This window comes from Peromyscus maniculatus, chromosome 7 (assembly GCF_049852395.1).
Source record: "Peromyscus maniculatus bairdii isolate BWxNUB_F1_BW_parent chromosome 7, HU_Pman_BW_mat_3.1, whole genome shotgun sequence".
Taxonomy (NCBI): Eukaryota; Metazoa; Chordata; class Mammalia; order Rodentia; family Cricetidae; genus Peromyscus; species Peromyscus maniculatus.
This window is the reverse complement of record NC_134858.1, coordinates 44,532,738-44,550,491: the sequence shown is the minus strand read 5'-3', so window position 1 is coordinate 44,550,491 and position 17,754 is coordinate 44,532,738. Positions and strand designations below refer to the sequence as shown.

At 44.8% G+C, this 17,754-nt stretch overlaps 1 protein-coding gene across 6 annotated transcripts in view; it reads right to left on the bottom strand.

Moving 5' to 3' along the window:
* Window positions 1–9,127, bottom strand: part of Cadm1 (cell adhesion molecule 1) — a 329,281-nt gene extending 320,154 nt beyond the window's left edge. For 2 of the 6 annotated variants that reach the window (XM_006979765.4, XM_042280845.2), the window contains exon 1: window positions 8,858–9,032. In XM_006979765.4, the coding sequence (XP_006979827.1) occupies window positions 8,858–8,990 (133 nt within the window). In that variant the 5' untranslated portion in view covers window positions 8,991–9,032. Of the gene's footprint in view, window positions 1–8,857 lie in introns of all 6 variants that reach the window. The other 4 variants (XM_006979764.4, XM_042280840.2, XM_042280843.2 and 1 more) reach the window with 3 other exon arrangements.
* Between the last annotated feature and the right edge of the window lie 8,627 nt (window positions 9,128–17,754).

Here is a 17,754-nt window from a genome sequence, read left to right as displayed (position 1 = left end):
AGTAGCTCCAGACGAGGCCCTTTGATTTTGCTTTTTCACCCTTGAGTAACGGTCCTCCTTTGAAAGAACTTCACTTGGGGCTGAAAGTATTATTTTGACAGACTGTAATTTAAATCATTCACACCATTGTTTTAGGCTATAAGAAGCAAAATATTCAAACAGACTCTACCAAACAGCCACAATATATTTTCAATATTCTGATATTTAAACATTCCATGAAAATTATGGTCACAATAATGACAATTCTTGTCACAATCCACAGTTGCTAACTGGAATCAAGAAACACAGACACACACACACACACACACACACACACACACACACACAGCCCTCACCCCTGTAAAGCAGAAAAAGAAAGGCCAGCATGGAGGCCTGCTTTAAAGTACAGGTTGGTTAAAATGAAAGACACTCTCAAAGGAGATGGAGAGAGCCAGCCATCCTTCACCTACGAGCCAAGACAGAGAGCTAAAGGAAAAGCAGAGTCGTTTTAAGCACAGCAAGCAGATGAAGGCTGATAGGCACAAGCACGTTCTTCCTCAGTTTCACTGCAGAATCATCAGTCTTCCAGTCCCATCAGGATTGGGCTGAAAAGTAATAAGAAATGAGGGCAATTAGAGAGGAAATGAGAGAGCAATTGAGGAAGGAACCACCTAAAGACAAAACAGTGCGGAGATAGAATCTGAAGCAAGAAACAAGAATTTGAGATTAAGTTTCAGAAAGGGAAGCTCCATGATCCCGCCCTGAAAGGATTAGAACTGCAGCAGACAGCCTTGGGCAGCCTCTGAGTAGCAGAAACGGTGTTCGGAGAGTAGAGTGGCTAGGTAGTTTCTGGGAAGACACGGCATATGGCCACTAGGTTTCTCGATGTGGCCCATTTAATTTCAATTTAAGGAAATTAGCTTGGTCAGTAAAGTGTCTGTGTCAATGTCCTAGCTTCCATCTGCAGCACAGTTCAATCTCCAGTGCTACTGGGTATGGTTGACAGATACCTGTAACCTTAGTACTCCGCAGATGAAAGCAGCAAGATCAGGAGTTCAAGGTCATTCCTGACTACAGAGCCAGTTCTTAAGCAAGCCTTGGAAACATGAGACCCTGTCCCAACTGACAATAGTAATAATGAAAAGGGGAAAGAAGGGGGAAAGGACTCCCAATTTAGGGACACGGTGGCTAAGGTAATGGTGGCACTGTTCCCTGTAATGAAGTAGTCTTTGAGGGAAGCTGTTATCAGTGGCAGAACAATGCAAAGGCCCACTTCGGGCATGCTATCCCAGCCATGTAGAGATGGGTGCAGATGATGAGAGACGGGCCGTTGGTCTGTGTTTGCAGGCAGAGTGGTCCTCATCTCTCCAGGGACGGCATCACTCAATTCTAACTTGATGGTGTCGTCTTGTGCTAGAGAGCTGAGGGGGAATTAGACAGTATACCTTCCCAAAGAACTCTGCCGAGAGCAAGACATTTATTCTAAGCATTTGCAGAAGTCCACGTTCACTGGAACACCAACTTCAAACCCCGAGTAGCATTTAAATATATTTCATAGCACTTACTTCAAGCTTAACATCTCTGAAATATTGGGTTAAGTAACTAGATTCCAGTACAATATCTAATATGAGATTTTTTTTTTTTAATTCCCACCACAGTTCTTCCTTAGGGTAATCACTTTGTTCAAGACCCCCAGGCCCCCTCTAGTCATCAAGAGGCTGTCTTGGCACCTGCTTTCGGCAACTTAACATGAGTTTCTCTTTTGCATAACCGTCAAGGCTACACATCATTTTGGCCATATAAATACCTACTACATCTCCCTTTTGTCTATCCCTAGTCCATGGAGAACTGCACCAAGGCTTTGGAGGACAAGCACTGGAAGACCTTCAAAGAAAAAAAAAAAGAAAAAGTGTTCATTAACCCCAACAGCAGCTGCCGGCTAGAGCCTGCAATTTAAATCTCCGAAAAAGAACTGTGGCTTCTGAAATTCCACAAGGAGGTATCACTTATGATTATACACATTCCAGTGGGTTCCTTCCTTCATTGATGGCTTCCACACAAAGGTTTTCTTCCTCCCTGTTTTGGTAAAATTCCCCAAGCCCTGGATGTATAAATTCCTTCATGTATTTTCTTGACCAGCGGCCAACTCAAGAGAGGGGTTTTTTCCTGGCCAGGTTCACTCAGACCCCGAAACATGATCTTACACGTAATTTCTTGTTTGGTTGGGAACAACAAAAAGCTTCAGATTTGTATCTGTATTAAATGAAACCTTCAAAAATGAAGCTTCACTAAAATCAAAAGTGAAGGGGCTGGAGAGACAGATCGGAGGGTAAGAGCACTTGTTGCTCTTGCAGAGGACCTGGGTTCCGTTTTCAGCACCCACATGGCAGCTCATAGCCATCCCTAACTCCAGTTCCAGGGTATCTAATGCCCACTTCTGACTTCGGTAGGTACCAGGCACATGGGCACACACTTGGTGACTGTAGCACACATGTAAGTAAAACACTCATACAATAAAATAAATACTTTTAAAAAAATTTAATCAAAAAGAAAAGGATTTAAGGATGGAGGGGAAGAGGGAGAATGGACAACCTCACATGTCACAAACTTTGGAAAATGGAAACAACTTATTTTCAGGGGGTAAAAAGAAACAAAGAATTTCAGAAATGAACACTAAGGCTGTCCAACATTTCCAGCTGAAACGTTAAGATCATATTTTAAATCAATGGGGACAAATAGTGAGAAAAACAGTTAGTAGTCTTTTTTCTCCCCTGTTACCCCTCAGTGCCAACCCACAAAAATAACACCAGAGTACTCACAGTATGTAGTATGGGCTTCTCATGCCATAGAAGGCATTTTCACCATTTCAGTTATAGACTCAAATCAACAGCCAGTTAGAAATGGAAAAAGACATTTTTCTTTTAAGCAATATATGCACAAAATGCAATGGCCTTTATACCATGAAGGACTGTAAGGTACATGCCCGAATGCGTGCGTGCAAGCATGAGTTCGCATGCATGTGTGTGTGTCTCTGTGTGTGTGTCTGTGTGTCTGTGTGTGTGTGTGTGTGTGTGTGTGTGTGTGTATGTGTGTGTGAATAGGGTATCTCACAGCCATCAAACTAAAATAAGCTTTCCCTACAAAAGCCTGCAGCTGGCGGGTATTCATTATGGGAACAACTGGAAATGGCCACTTTTGCCAAGGGTACAGGCCACAGTGGAGGGATTAGCCACAATTACTGCATATTTACACAACCATATTTACACCGTAATAAAACTCATCTTACCCGATCCAAACAAAACCGTGCTCAAAATAAACTAAACCACAGGAAAGGTCTCCTGAGCCCAAGCAGTCATTGCTCCGATTCTCCGGTGTCTGCTTGGCCATTACCCACTGAGACAACCCTTCATTCCGCCTTCCTCAGAAAGGCAAGAGGAGTAGGCAAGATTCTGTGTATCCAGTTGAGAATCTGTATAATTCAGATAACAATACTGTAATTATGAGTGGGGAAAGAAGGCTGCATCTTAGAGATTCATTCTGAAATGGCTGTGGAAAAATTATAGGATGTCCAAGATTTATTTAAAATAATCTGGGAGGAGTGGAAAGCACAGAGGGGACAGATGTGGAAGGATGGGTAACTATTGAGACTGGGTGATTCCACGCAGAATTTAGGAGGGCATCCTTTATGCTTTTGTGTATATTTGAAATTTCCCATAACCAAGTTGGGGGTGGGGGAGAGAAAATAAGACCAATATGAAAGTCACCCTGAAAAAAAAAAAAAAGTTTCCCTTGAAAGAAAAGAAAATACTCCCTTTAGCTTTTTCTCTGTAAATGACAAAGGAGAACCCACAAAGAAAACCAAGGTAGGCTCTTGTTCTAGACTTCAGAAAAGAAGAATGAAATTCTTAAAAACCAAAACATGAGCGAGCGTCCTGAAGCTCAGCCTTCGCCTGTGACTTATTACAACACAGCCCGGCAGTCTCCCATATGAAGGCACTTTGGACGACATTCGCGCAGTGGCTGCCAAATCAAGTCCAGAGGTTGCAGAATCATTTGTCAACACTAAAGGCAAAGGTACCAAGAGCTGGTCCTTTCTTCCCAGAGGTCACTCCTTCTGATCCATGGGTTTATTACCTAGAGCAAACAATTAATCTCGCTGCCTTCAGAATACAAAATGGTTTCAGCCAAGGTAGTATCCTCCCATGATCCGTATCTCTGTCTGGGCATCCCTGCCAGGAGGAAGAACAGAGGGTCCACTGGCTGGACATCAAGGGACCCATCCCCATCCAAGATCTACAGTTAACTCAGCCTCAGTTCAGCTGAGCTTCAGCGGCCTCACCTGAAAACAATGGTATTTCCTAAGAAAATGGCAATTATCTTTCCTTTTCAACGGTTCTATAATCATGAGAATATCTAACAGTTTTTAAGGCACTTCGGCACTCCAAGGTTACATTTTCTTGTACTTTAATTTGAATACGTGAACCTCTGTATAATGCGTGTGTGTGCAAATGTAAATGTGCACATGTTCATATTTGTGTCAGCACACATACTCTGATACTATTAGGTGGTTACACGGGGCTAATTGCTTCCATCTCAAAGCAGCAAATTTTCAGTTCTGCAACAGATGTCGCTGTGTGATTTCTCCTTTCTGTGCTGGATTTTCTGTTAAAAATGCCCAGCATAATGGTCAGTAGCATTCTTCCAAAGAAAGATATACAGCATTTTTAATTCTTTGGATTTCTTCCTTTTAAATTTTCTTCCTATGTGGCCAATTTCCATTCAATCCACAGTATCAATTAGTTTGGCCCCTTCTAAGAAATACCCACATAAAAATGGCCCTTTTGTTAAACACACACACACACACACACACACACACACACACACACACGCAATCAATCAATCAATCAAAACACTAAAAAATTAAATATAAACTATGTGGCCAATTAGCTTTAAAATACCACATACACAGACCCAATAAGAATGAGTCTCATAGCATTGATCTTCATATTACTATCAATTTTAAAGAAAAAAAAAATCGCTTAACAATAGGGGCTGAAGAATTAAAAGAAAAAAATATCATCTATAAAGCTGAAATGTACCAGGTATAGGATAAAGTTTTAAAATAAAATCCAAAAGCACCATTAATAATGATTTTTAAAAATTAGGATTTTCATTTTAACACCATTAAAAATAAACACAGAGAGGCTAACATGATAATTGCAAGATATCTTACCTACCATTCTGACATTCACTATCATGACACATGTCGTAGAAAAGTGACATTTCTTTCCCTTCACCCAGTACACTGTCTAATGTTGATCAGTCAACAGGTAGCTAGCTAGACCTAGCAGTTTCTTCCGATGAGATCCAACAATGGCACAAAAGATTTCAAAATCTCCTTTGAAACCTGAGAGCCTGTTGTGTTCTGGGGTTTGGGAGGGAGTGCAGATTGAGAAGCAGGCAGTGAGTAGGGAACCAACTCCGGTAAGAATAGGAAGTCAGGAAGTAAAAGAGGAAGCCAGAGTGCCCTGCCTGTTATCACCTTCCCTGTCCCACTCCCCTTCACCAGGAGAGCCACTGGGGAAAACTGGATAAAGCATGTACAACATCCATATGAATAAAGCTCTTTGTTCCGGAGAACTGCCTGCTCTTTTATTCCCCCCTTTTTCGTATTTGTTCATTTCAAAAGATTGCTCAATGGGTCTCTTGTTCCTCCAAAATGTCCCGGGCAAATAATGCAAGCTTGTCTCGTCACACAAGTCACTAAATGAAGCCTTGTGCGTCTCCAGTGACACACTGTAAATATAAAGTGGCATTAATGAGGGATATTTTATCGAAGCTATCACAGGCAAGTGCAAGTCCCCCCTGTGACTATTCAATTTGATGCAGGGAAAGGCAACAATAGCAGGGCGTCACTTTTGCAAAGTCCCTGTCCCTGGCATGCAAGCTCCAACCAAGCTCCAACCAAGTCCCAACCAGCTAGAGCAAGCCGGGACTAACTGCCACCCCCACAAATCCCTACTCATCAACCATCTCCTCTAATCCTCAAAAGGGTAGGAACAGAACCGGGTGATCTACTTGCAGGTTCCTTCAGGATCCCAAACAACAGCATGCCTGCCGTAAACATAACAGGAGAGATTAACACAGCACAGGCAATCCTGTTTGGGCTGCATTTCATACAGGTCTGTTTCACCCAAACACTACAGGAGAGATGGGAGCAGGTTTTCTCAGGGATGGGGGTGAGGGTGGGGGGCAGGCAGGATGGCTTCAGTTACAGAGGCAACCAAACCAGAACTTCAATACACAATAGCGGGACTTGGCTTTCTCAGCAAGGATGAGAATCAAACAAGCCTAATGAAGTCAGAAGGTAGCACCAACAGGTTTCTTTAAACCAGGGAATGAGAAGCAAAGGCCCCCGAGAAAGCTTTAACTTAACATCTGAGGAAAAGAAGTCTTTTGGTGCCCACCTGAAATTGACCCCTGCAATATGGAATCTAGGGCTTGGCCATCTCTCAAAGTGCACACACACACACACACACACACACACACACATTCAAAAAATTAAAGAAAGTCATCTCATCCCCTCACTACAAATCAAACCCAATTACTTTCTAATTTGAACACAATCTGATAAGCGGCGTACAAACAGGGATGTACACAAGAGCAAGAAGCTGCTTCCATGGTAACTGGCAACAGAATTTTCCTGTAGCTTTGACATGCACGGTTGAGTTCCAGACCGTTCCTTTCTAAGTCAGCACACATCTCTCACGGGGAAGGCAACTTCTCACCGAGAGATAGTACAAATATAGTACTGTTGTTACTACCCGGTGCCTTCAATGAGCAGGCTTGACGAGGGAGGCAAAAATCTAATCCTACTCTGCTGGTTTAGTGGCATTGCATGGTTCCCATTTTTAGTCGAAAGGCAGTATCCCGGGCCAGCGCTTCCCACCCCCACCCTTCGTTCTGCAGCCAATACAAGTCTATTGTTGCCTCTGTAATGCGCCAGTTACCCAGCCTTTACTCACGCTCACGTTTAACTGACAGTGGCGCTTTTTACAATGCAGCACGAGGGATCTCTTTCGGGAACACTCTATCGAACCCTTCCAGTCAGTGGCATCACCAGAAATTAAGTTGTAACCACACGGGCTTCGGCTAAACCTAATTACCTCGTAACTCATAAATTAAGAATTCACAGAAGAAAAACATATAAACATCCGGAGACAGACTGTAGCACGGAAGACAAAATTCTCAAGCTGGAATGGAAGGTGCTGCTAGGCTCCCACCTTAGAGCCTCAATGGGTTCTTCAAGACGAGCTCCTCCGAAAGCCTGTTTTTTACATAGGTTTTTTTTTTTTTGAGGGGGGTAAGTCAACCAACCTGGCATCCCCCTAAATCCGAAGCTAGCACTCCCAAGCATCCCTATCTCCAACAGCGTGTCTCCTGCGGTGTTTACATAACTATGTGTCCTCTAGCGTGTAAACAAAAGACACAACCCAAGCAGAGAGGCGCCCCCGGAACCGCACGCTGGTCCCAGCGCAGCATCCTCCCGGGCTGGGGGCTCCGCAGGTGGGGGTTGAGCTCGCGGCGTCCTCCACCACTTGTTGCTCCCAGGTCCTGCAGCTCGGAGCTGCAAGGAGGGGTTTTGCAGGCTCAGAGCCCTAGCGCATCCCCTCGCGCACGGCCGCCCGCTCGCCACCGCCCGGTGCCTCTCGGTCCCGCCGGCCGCCTGGAGCCAGCGGCAGGCGGCACAGCCGCATGGGGACGCCGCGCGGCGGGCGAGAGCGGCGAGGTGGCGGGAAGGCGGGCGCAGCGCGGCCGGCCTCTCCGGTGGGGAAGAGCTCCGGCTCCCTTTTGTTAGCAAATGCAAACACTGCCCTCTTCTTTCCCGACCGCGCCAACGCGCCCGGCACAGGGGCAGCCACACGCGGGGCTCCTGCCAAGCGCTCGGCGTCTTCAGGGAAGGCGCGGCGCTCGCAGAGCCGCCACCCGGGCAGATTCTCAAGACGGCCGGCCACGCGGGGAGCGCCCCGAGGCCCGCAGGGCGCGCGCCGGGCCGCAGAGGCCGCGAACGCTCCCGCCACCACCTGCGGGCCGCTTGCCCGAAGGACGCGCAGCCGGGAAATCCCGGATCCCCACTCGCGGCAGAGGCCTTCGTGGCGCGGACCGGCTGAAGGCACCAGGAGCCCCTTCTGCAGCCGCGGCGACGAGCGGCCGCCCCCGAGCCGGGAACTTTCCCTGCCTGGATTCCAGCCAAGCCGACCCGCAGCCCAGCGGAGGGGGCCGAGGGGCTGCGTTCGGCTGGAGGGAAACACGAGAGGCGTGCAGCTCTGGGGCGGGGGACCTGCAGAGCGCGGGCAAGCGGGGGAGAGGACACGACTGTGGGGATGTCCTGGGGACCCGCGGGGAGAAAGCTTCGGGGAATGGAGAATCGACCGGGGGGCCGAGCTGGAACGGAGGGGACGAAGGCTAAGCCCGGGGACACAGGAGGACCTGCAAGTTCCAGGGACAAGAGCGAGTTTTCGGAGGGTCCGGAAGGTTCGGGGCGCCTCCGAGGGCTTCCCTTCCCCCACGCGCTAGCCCCTGGCCCCCCAAGCCCACTCCACTCGGCACCCCGCGCGCTACGCCAAGAAGAAGAGGTGTGGGTGCAGCCATCCCTGAGGGCGCCCATCCGCAGCCGGCGGGCAGGAGAGAAGGGGCGCCGACCCCTCAGCCCTTTCCATCGCAGCCCCGACTTTCCTTGCCACGCTCCCGCCGCTTCGGATTTAGGAAGTGGGGGGAGGTTGTCATGGAAACGTCCCCCCTTCCATAGCTACGGCTCCTGGGGGTGCCCGGGGGGGGGGGGTATTTCGGGACCAACCCGCCGGTGTCCACAACCTACCTGTGGGGATCAGTGCCGCGGCCGAGAGGAGCAACAGCAGGAGCCGGAGCCGGAGCCCGGGAGGCGCTGCCGCCGCCGCCACAGCCGCTGCCGCCGCACACTGGGATCCGCTCGGCAGCACAGCACTCGCCATGTCGGGCACCTGCCTCAGACTGGCGGCGGTGGCTGCCTCCCGAGCCCGAGCGGACAGCTAATGAGATGCTAATGAGATGCGCTAAAGGCGGAGTCAGGACCGACCAATCGTGGCGCCGCGAGCCCAACCCGGCTCTCGAAGGACTAGCCCCCTCCCCCACCCCGCCCCCTGGCGCTAGCGTTCGGCCGCGCGCCCGCGCCACCTAGGGGCGGGGCCGATGGGAGGGGCCTATGCAAATCTGTTTACGTTAAAATTCGGCTTAGCTTCCCCCGTGGAGGAAGAAGTGTACTGCCCCGTGCCTGGCGTGGAGGCGGGGGAGGGGGGCTGCGGCTCCAGGAGGCGGGTCTCCAGCTTCTGGGCACCTTTATTAGGAACATTTACGGCATTCGCCGCGGCGGACTCACGCCTCGAGAGTCTCGCCGCGAGGCTCCTGGGCCCGGGCACTACGTGTGCATCGGCCTGTGGAAGTCACACTTTGCAAATTTCCGTCCTTCACCTTGCACGGAGGAATGAGATCTTTGGGAAGCCGGGGAGTGGAGAGAGTGAACGCAGGTCCCCGGATTGACAAAACAATCTGGGAGAAGTGCATGCGTGCTTTGCACGTCCGGCGAAGCAGGAGAGCCCGCTCAACATCCTAGCGGTAGACTAGGGGATAGTAGAGAGACTGAAGCCGTGGAGTCGGGTTCTGGGATTTTCAAGACTATGTTTGGCTGTAGATTCTGGGGAAAGGTAAATCGGGCGGGTGGGGGGCGCTATGCTCGGGCTCCCCAGCTTGTTGAAAGTGCCCTTCCCATGTTTAATAGATTTTAGCAGGTAAGCGATATGCATTTAAGATTACACGCACACAAAAACACAAAATCTACCCGTCAGGTTTGTGGGGAAGGGAATGTGGGGAACCAAGTGCGTCAAAGATGGGGAGAGTCAGCCGAGTTCCTCCTCCAGGGCTCAAACCAATTTCCTTCTCTGCTGTGCTTCCAAACCTTTTTCTAAGGCATCTAGAGACCAACAGGTGCTCTCGGCTTCAGTTGTGTTCAGAGGTTCTCCTGCAGAAGCGACTTGTATGCCTCTGGACACACTCTCCCTCCCCGAAATTATCTTTGCTTTCTTTTCAACCAAGCAGCCAGCTCTCTTGTTTGTCTGCCTTTTAATTACTTATTTACTTCCCCTCTAGAAGACCGTGCGCGCTCTGACCCTCTGTTGCTCAAGCATCAAATTGAAGGACGAGCCGTATTAAGTGTAAAGGTTTATAATAATTTAAGTATTCATAGAATGCAGAACAATAAGATGTAGGAAATACAATTTGCATAATAAATATCAATATCACAACAGCTAAAACAAACCATGACAAATTATCTGTGGCTAAATGACCAAGAGATTACTGAATGTAAATTGCTGAATCTGAACTACAGTGTAGAAGAGCTGTACCAAGCCCTCTGTCCTCATGTTGCAAATAAATTTAAAAAAAAAAATAAGTATCAAAAAGGAAGTTAAGATCGGCCAACCCATCAAATGAGTTACACATTAAAGCAGCCTCATATTATCCATTATGCATAAACTAATTTTCGAAACTGCCCTGTCTCCACATCCCTGGATCTTCTGCTCTGTAATTACAGGCCCCAATGCACGAACTGCAGGCAGTCCTCCAGAAGTGGAGAAAGCTCCAGTGTGCAAATCACAGTACATGAGGCAGAAAACCAACACCATGTGACCAACAGAATAATGCCCAGTCGGCAAAAATCCTATGTGTTCTTATCATTGCCAGAAGTGAACTACCTGGATCAGACCTGATGCAAAGCAGATTTCTACCAAAATCAGAATGAAAAAAATTAGAGGCTATCTATTTCTGACAGTGGAATGTATATTGCAAAGTCAGAGCCTACATGTCAGCCGCAATAGCACAGAGCTAGGCACACTCGAATGTTCTTTAGATTGCTGCTACTCTTCTGTCCTTGAGTCCTTATCAAGGAATTTTTGTGCATAATCTTGTTGAATCATTGAAACAACCTTCAAAGTAGATTCTATTGTTTCCCTCTGCTTTTTTTTTTAATTCAACGTGGTTAGTAAAATTAAACACCAGCCTTAAAAAAAAAAAAATCACAATTTCCAAATTACAGACAGAGCCCTCACAGCTAACCACTATGTTGTACTGTGCCTCAATAAATATGTGTTAGTGAAGGAATAAACTTCACATCATAATGCATGAATAATAAGCAAAGGAGAGCTGTATTTTTAACTTAAGGTGAAAATATGCCAGCAACCCAGAAACGTTTTTTGAAAATAACAGGATTGCAGCAGACTCCTAAGGAAAGGCATTCCTCATGAGGCTGAGGCTCCAAGAGAATCTAGCCAGGCCCCAGTCCTCCCACACTCGGAACACAGTATGGGGACATTGGAAGATGTGGAGTGTTTTCATCTCCCTTCATTCTCTTGGCACATCAAATGAACACCTACTCAAATTTCCAGTTGGCAAAGAACAACATGGGACATTTCTATAGGAAATGCCAATGCTGTGTGACTTACCTCACTGGAAGAATGCAAACAGCTTTAGAGAAACACTACCTGCCATGGAGGAACTTGGCACACCCGGTTTTACCAGGTATGGAAACTGAGGCCTGATACACCTCTGCATAGGAGCCAGAGGTGAGGATTCAGGAAGAAGAAAGCGGTTGTTGCTCTATCTTCTAGCCACGCTCTCCCCCCTCCCCCGCCCCCCAGCTCTTTCACACCGAAGATGTCGCCAAGCGATTTAACATATGGAACATGCGAGGAACGCATCAAATTCCCACAGCCGCTAAGTACAAGTTATGACTACCCTGGCTTTCTCATAGTAAAGCACGTCATTTTCTGCTCCATGGACTAGAACTCATCGCCAAGAACAACTTCCAACATTTTTCCCCTTGCTACATGGATTGAACCAATTTTAAAAACCAGATGGTGTTTTTGCCATTTATAACTGATAATCAATTGTTTTGTGAATTTAATTTTTTTCAAGAAAGAACTGAAATACTTATCAGAATTACAATCTGGGTGCAACTTGTGTTAGAATAAACTTGCCAGAAGCACCAAGAGCCTGGTTTCTTTCTTTCTTTCTTTTTTAATGAGAAATCAGAGAAAGAGAGAGAGAGAGATCTAATATTGTTTGCCTTCACCAAAACAGTTGAGAAATGTGGATAAACATATAGAAAAAATAAGCATTAAAGGGGATTCATGTTTGTGGAAATATATCAGAGATAATTAATGGCAACTAGTAACATCTTGCCTCTTAAAATGCTAATTATTCTAATACCCATGTATAAGAGAAACTCAGACAAATTATTAAGAAAAGGAAAACAGTATTTGGAGTCAGCATTTGCCCAGCTACTGGGTTATTTAAATATTCATAGAAAAGTGTTTTAAACCATGTTACTGACTATGATCTCTGCCCCCACATACACACACACAAAATCCTGCAATGAAACACTAAGACCCAATGCAATGCTGTTTTGGGGTGGGACCCTTGAAAGGTAATTAAGTTTAGATGAGACCATGAGAATGAGGTCTCCATGGTCATCAAAGCCCTTTTAAGAACAGAGAGACAGTAGAGTTCTCTGAGTGTGTGCAAAGGAAATGTGGTACATTCATGTTGACACATCGACTTTGCAAGTCAAGAAGAGGATGCTCATAAGAATATAGCAATGCTGGCACCTTGATTTGGACTGTTAGCATCTAGACAAGTGATTGTCAACCTGAGAGTTGAGACCCCTTTGGGGAATCAAATGACCCATTCACAGGGGTCACCTAAGATCATTAGAAAACAGATATTTAATTTATGATTCATAACAACAGCAAAATTATAGTTATGAAGTAGCAATGAAAATAGTTTTATGGTTGAGGGTCACCACAGCATGAGGCACTGGATTAAAGGGTCACAGCTCCAGGGAGATGGAGAACCACTCCACTAGACTTTAAGAATGGAAGGAAAATAATTTTTTGTTATTTCAGCCCTTTCTTCTTAAATTGTGGTTCATAGCCTCTGTGGAGTCATGTGGAGGTCATTTAAAAAAACTGGCTGCCGGGCGGTGGTGGTGCACGCCTTTAATCCCAGCACTCAGGAGGCAGAGGCAGGCAGATCTCTGTGAGTTGGAGACCAGCCTGGTCTAGAAAAGTGAGTTCCAGGACAGCCAGGACTGTTACACAGAGAAACCCTGTCTCAACAAACAAACAAACAAACAAACAAACAAACAAACAAACTGGCAACACTGAAATTTCTTAACATGCAACAATCGAAAAGTAACTCAAAATCAATTGTGGTAAATTGAGGTGTTTCTAACAGACAGCTCTTACTGATGTTGCCCTGTATGATATCACTACAGCCTTAGTTCTGACAGACAACGTACACACTTTGCTGTATACATGGTGTGTGTGTGCCATCACGTTGTGCAATATCAACGAACACTGCCAGAAACACCTGAGCTCAAGTTTGCAACCACTGTTGGCCATGGGTTGCAGTGTGTTTCTATTCTGCTCTTACAGAAGCATAATGATTTAAGTGGGAGAAACCAAGACTGTTTCTATTTTGCTACAGTCATTCCTCAGCATGTCTCAATTAGTAGTACATCTTTGGCTTGGTTGGGGTTAGAATATTTTTTAAAAATACTGTTTGAATTGATGACTTAAATTTTATTTTTAAATTATTCAAATAATTTGGGCTTGGGATTGGGGCAGAATTGCCAATAATTTCTGAAATGACCACAGACAAGCTTCTGCTGTTTTATACTACATATCTTTGCAAGGCAGCATTCTCAGTTTTGACAGTTATAAATTGACAATATCAATCAACTCTGAAAAGTATTGGTGTCTGTATCCTAAAGTATCAAATATTCAGCTAAAGTTCAAGGTTTTATGTAAAAATGAATAATCAAACCCATCTTATCAGTGTGCAAATTTGCATTAATATTTGCTAAGTTGTAACACTATATGTACACCAAAGAACTATTTTTTAATTTGTATTTGTTTTTATCGATCAGCATTTAATTTGTTTACATATTTTATAGATTTATATGCCTTCAGTTGCATAGAAATTTCCTGGGCAAGTAGGAATCACAAGTAGAAAAAAATTTAGAAGTGCTGGTTTAAAGCACCTAGCCTCTGGTATTTTGTTGTAGCATCCTAGGTACACTAAAACCATCTGTGAGCCTTATCAAAGGTATGTTAAAGTATCCTTAATGCCAACTTCTTACAGAAAAGTATTTGACAAATTAAGGTTAAGTTAGCAGCAAATTGCACTAGATAAACCCTGGGCCCTACCTAGTAAGAAGCTTTTGTACTCTTAGATTAAGACTAAGCACTGAACAGCTCGTCTTGGTGAGGATCGTCTATGAATCTTTATGAAACCCAAAGCCAGCTAAATCCATATTCCTAAATGAGTAATTTAACGCTTTACTCAAAAGTTTATTCTTCTAGAATCAGAGTTGACAATAATCTCTTGAATATCAAGAGTCCAATAGCAGCTGGCAGGAAAAGAGTCAGTAATAAAGTAGGTTGTAGGAAACCACACATATACCGGGTCAAGAAGCAGCCCCAGTTCCCAACTGAAGGGAAACTTACCACTGGCATCCAAGTCATAGTTTGTTCCAGTCAAATAAGTGGGCATATACCCGGGTATCAGTGTCAGATCCAAATACACATTCAACAGACAAGGAAAATTCGGAGTGGCTTTGTGAAATGATCACTGCTATATTTTGAAAAGCTAAGTAAATGAGATAAGATATATCTACTATCCAGTAATTTACAGTACAGTAGGGGAACAGATACACAATTATTAACATATAATTATTTTTATAATTTGGATAATCAGCTCTACCAAGACAAAAAAAAAAAAAAAAAAAAAAAAAAGGCCTTTACCTATTCAGAGAGCAAGCATAATGCCTGCCTATCAACAAAACATCCTAGTAGGAGAGGGCTTTTTTGCTGAGTCTTAAAAATTATGACCCCACACAATGGACTGAAATATGTTAGGGTAAAAGAAAGGCATGGTTAGAGACAGGGGTCCTTTATGAGTTTCAAAAGCCTTAGAGAACACGATATATATTTAGAAAATTACAAATAGAATAGCTATTCCTGGGCACCTGTACTCACACACAAATAGAATGGCTAGAATATAGCTTGACAGAAGACAGGTATCAAGAGAAGAAAAGCTGGAAACACACACACACACACACACACACACACACACGCATGCACACACACATTTATATATACATGGAGCAGACAACATCATGATTGACAAGCTAAGATGTTTTCATATTTTATTATAAGTAATAGGAATTCACTCAACTGAAGGGCCAGATTTATATTCAAGAAATATTACACTGGAGAAATGAATGCTTTCTAGAGATGAGCTGCGGTAAGTATTGATGACAATCATTGAAGACAGGAACTCAGGGAACCCAGTTCGTTGTGAAGTCCCACTCTTTGTTTTGGGGGATGGACACTAGGGAGAAGATGATAGTTTTCTTTTGGACATGTTGGCTTTGAAATAGAAACTATTTAGCCAGGCAATAGGAGAGCTGAAATGACGGTCTAGAATTCAGGCCAGCCGTTGAGGTGGGATCATGTGTAGAGAAGAAGGGTGATGGGGTGGGGAAATAATCTAGAAAAGATATATTGGGTAATGTGCTAGTTTTATGTTAGCTTGACACAAGCTAGGATTATCTGAAAGGAGGGTACCTTAATTGAGAAAATGTCCCCCGAGCTGTAATGTGGTGATATATTGCGTACCTCAATAAAGTTTTCCTGGGGATCAGAGGACAAAGCCAGCTACCAAATTAGTCACAGAGACCAAGCAGTGGTGGCACAAGGCTTTAATCCTATCACTGGGGAGGCAAAGATCTGTCTGGATCTCTGTGAGTTCAAGGCCACACTGGGAACAGACCCAGAACAGTGGCACATATCTTTAATCTCAGCACTTGAGATCTCATGTCTTTGCTTAGAAAGGCCACACATCTTTAATCCTAGGAAGTAATATGGCAGGACACAGAAAGGTATATAAGGAGTGAGGAAACAGAAACTTGTGCTCTTGAGGCTGAGGATTTCGTAAAGATAAGAATGTGGCTTAGCCGGGCGGTGGTGGCGCATGCCTTTAATCCCAGCACTCGGGAGGCAGAGCCAGGCAGATCTCTGTGAGTTCGAGGCCAGCCTGGGCTACCAAGTGAGCTCCAGGAAAGGCGCAAAGCTACACAAAGAAACCCTGTCTCGAAAAACCAAACAAAAAAAAAAGGATATGGCTGGCGTGTTCTGTTTCTCTGATCTTTCAGCTTTTACCCCAATATCTGGTTCCAGATTATTATTATTATTTATTACTATTACTATTACTATTAAGACCTTTTAAGATTTGTGTTACACTGTAAGGCATTTTCTTAATTAGTTATTTTTGTGGGGTGGTCCAGCTCATTGTACACAGTGTCAACCCTGGGCTCCTGGTTCTGGGTTCTATAAGAAAGCAAGCTGAGCAAACCAGGGGTAGCAGGCCAGTAAGCAGCACCTTTCCAAGGCTTCTACATCAGCTCCTGCCTCAAGGTTCCTGCCCTGTTTGAGTTCCTGTCCTGACTTCTTTTGATGATTCACAGCGATGTGGAAGTGTAGTCCAAATAAACCCTTTCTTCCCCAACTTGCTTTTTAGTCATGGTGTTTCATCACAGCAACAGAAACCCTAAGACAGGAGTTTGAAGTCAGAACACCCCACTGGCAAACACGGATTATTTAGGGGTGAATAGACATTGAGGCTGAAGGACATGGGGCAGGGAAGGAATGAAAAGCAAGGAAGGCAAAGAAAGAAGAGAAAGACTAGCCATGCTCCTCGTTATACAATGAGGCCAAAGGTTATTGGATGTTGGCATTAGAGATAAAGTCATGTTAGGGTGACCTCGCATCCATTTAAACAGTTTGATTAGAGTTTGACCAATCAAGTAATTCTCTTATTTGCCAGCAGAACAAAAATATGTGGCTGGCTGATGCTTCTTTAGTGAGGAGAAAGAGCTTTAGCATTTCTGATTTGACATTCAGTCTCATTGGCACTGACAGACAGCCTTGGGTAGGATAGAGGGATGTTGGAACTGAGGTAACTCAGCTAATTAGCACATATAGACCTTAGTTTTTATTTTCAAACTAAAAAAAAATTGGTTAAGGTGTTGCAAAAGTTATTTCCCATACTTTAGAAGTCACATTTTCCTGATATGATATCACAATTGTCAGATGAAGCACTGTGATAATTCCTTACAGCACAACTTCCCAGGCAAAGGGATTGCAGCAAGATCCATTAAAAGCAGACACTGATATCTATAGATTTTCATAAAGCTGCAATATAAACTAGCCATACTATGAATATGAGATTGTAGCCCTCATACCGCTCTGAGATGACAATGGTAATATAACGCTTTGTAATATGGGTTGTAAACAGAACACATTCTGAATAGAAATTCTCTTGGTGATCCATCTTGAAGTCTCAAACAGAAAAGGTTTATAGAAGAATATTCTAGAAAGCCCATCCTTTTGCTGTCCTGGGGTAGCTCTGTGTTTGTCATCACAGTCTCAAATGGTACTTACTTTCCCCAAACGAATATTCCGTGGGCTAATCCACTCATGTTTCTTCCTTCTAATGCCCCCTGCCTGAGCAGTCGGAGACTTAGAGTGTGGATTTTAGCACCAAAATGCCCATATTTATGACTTCCTGAAATTTTCTCTGGTAAAGTGACTGGGTAGGGTAGAGGCCCGGTGACCTGAGTCT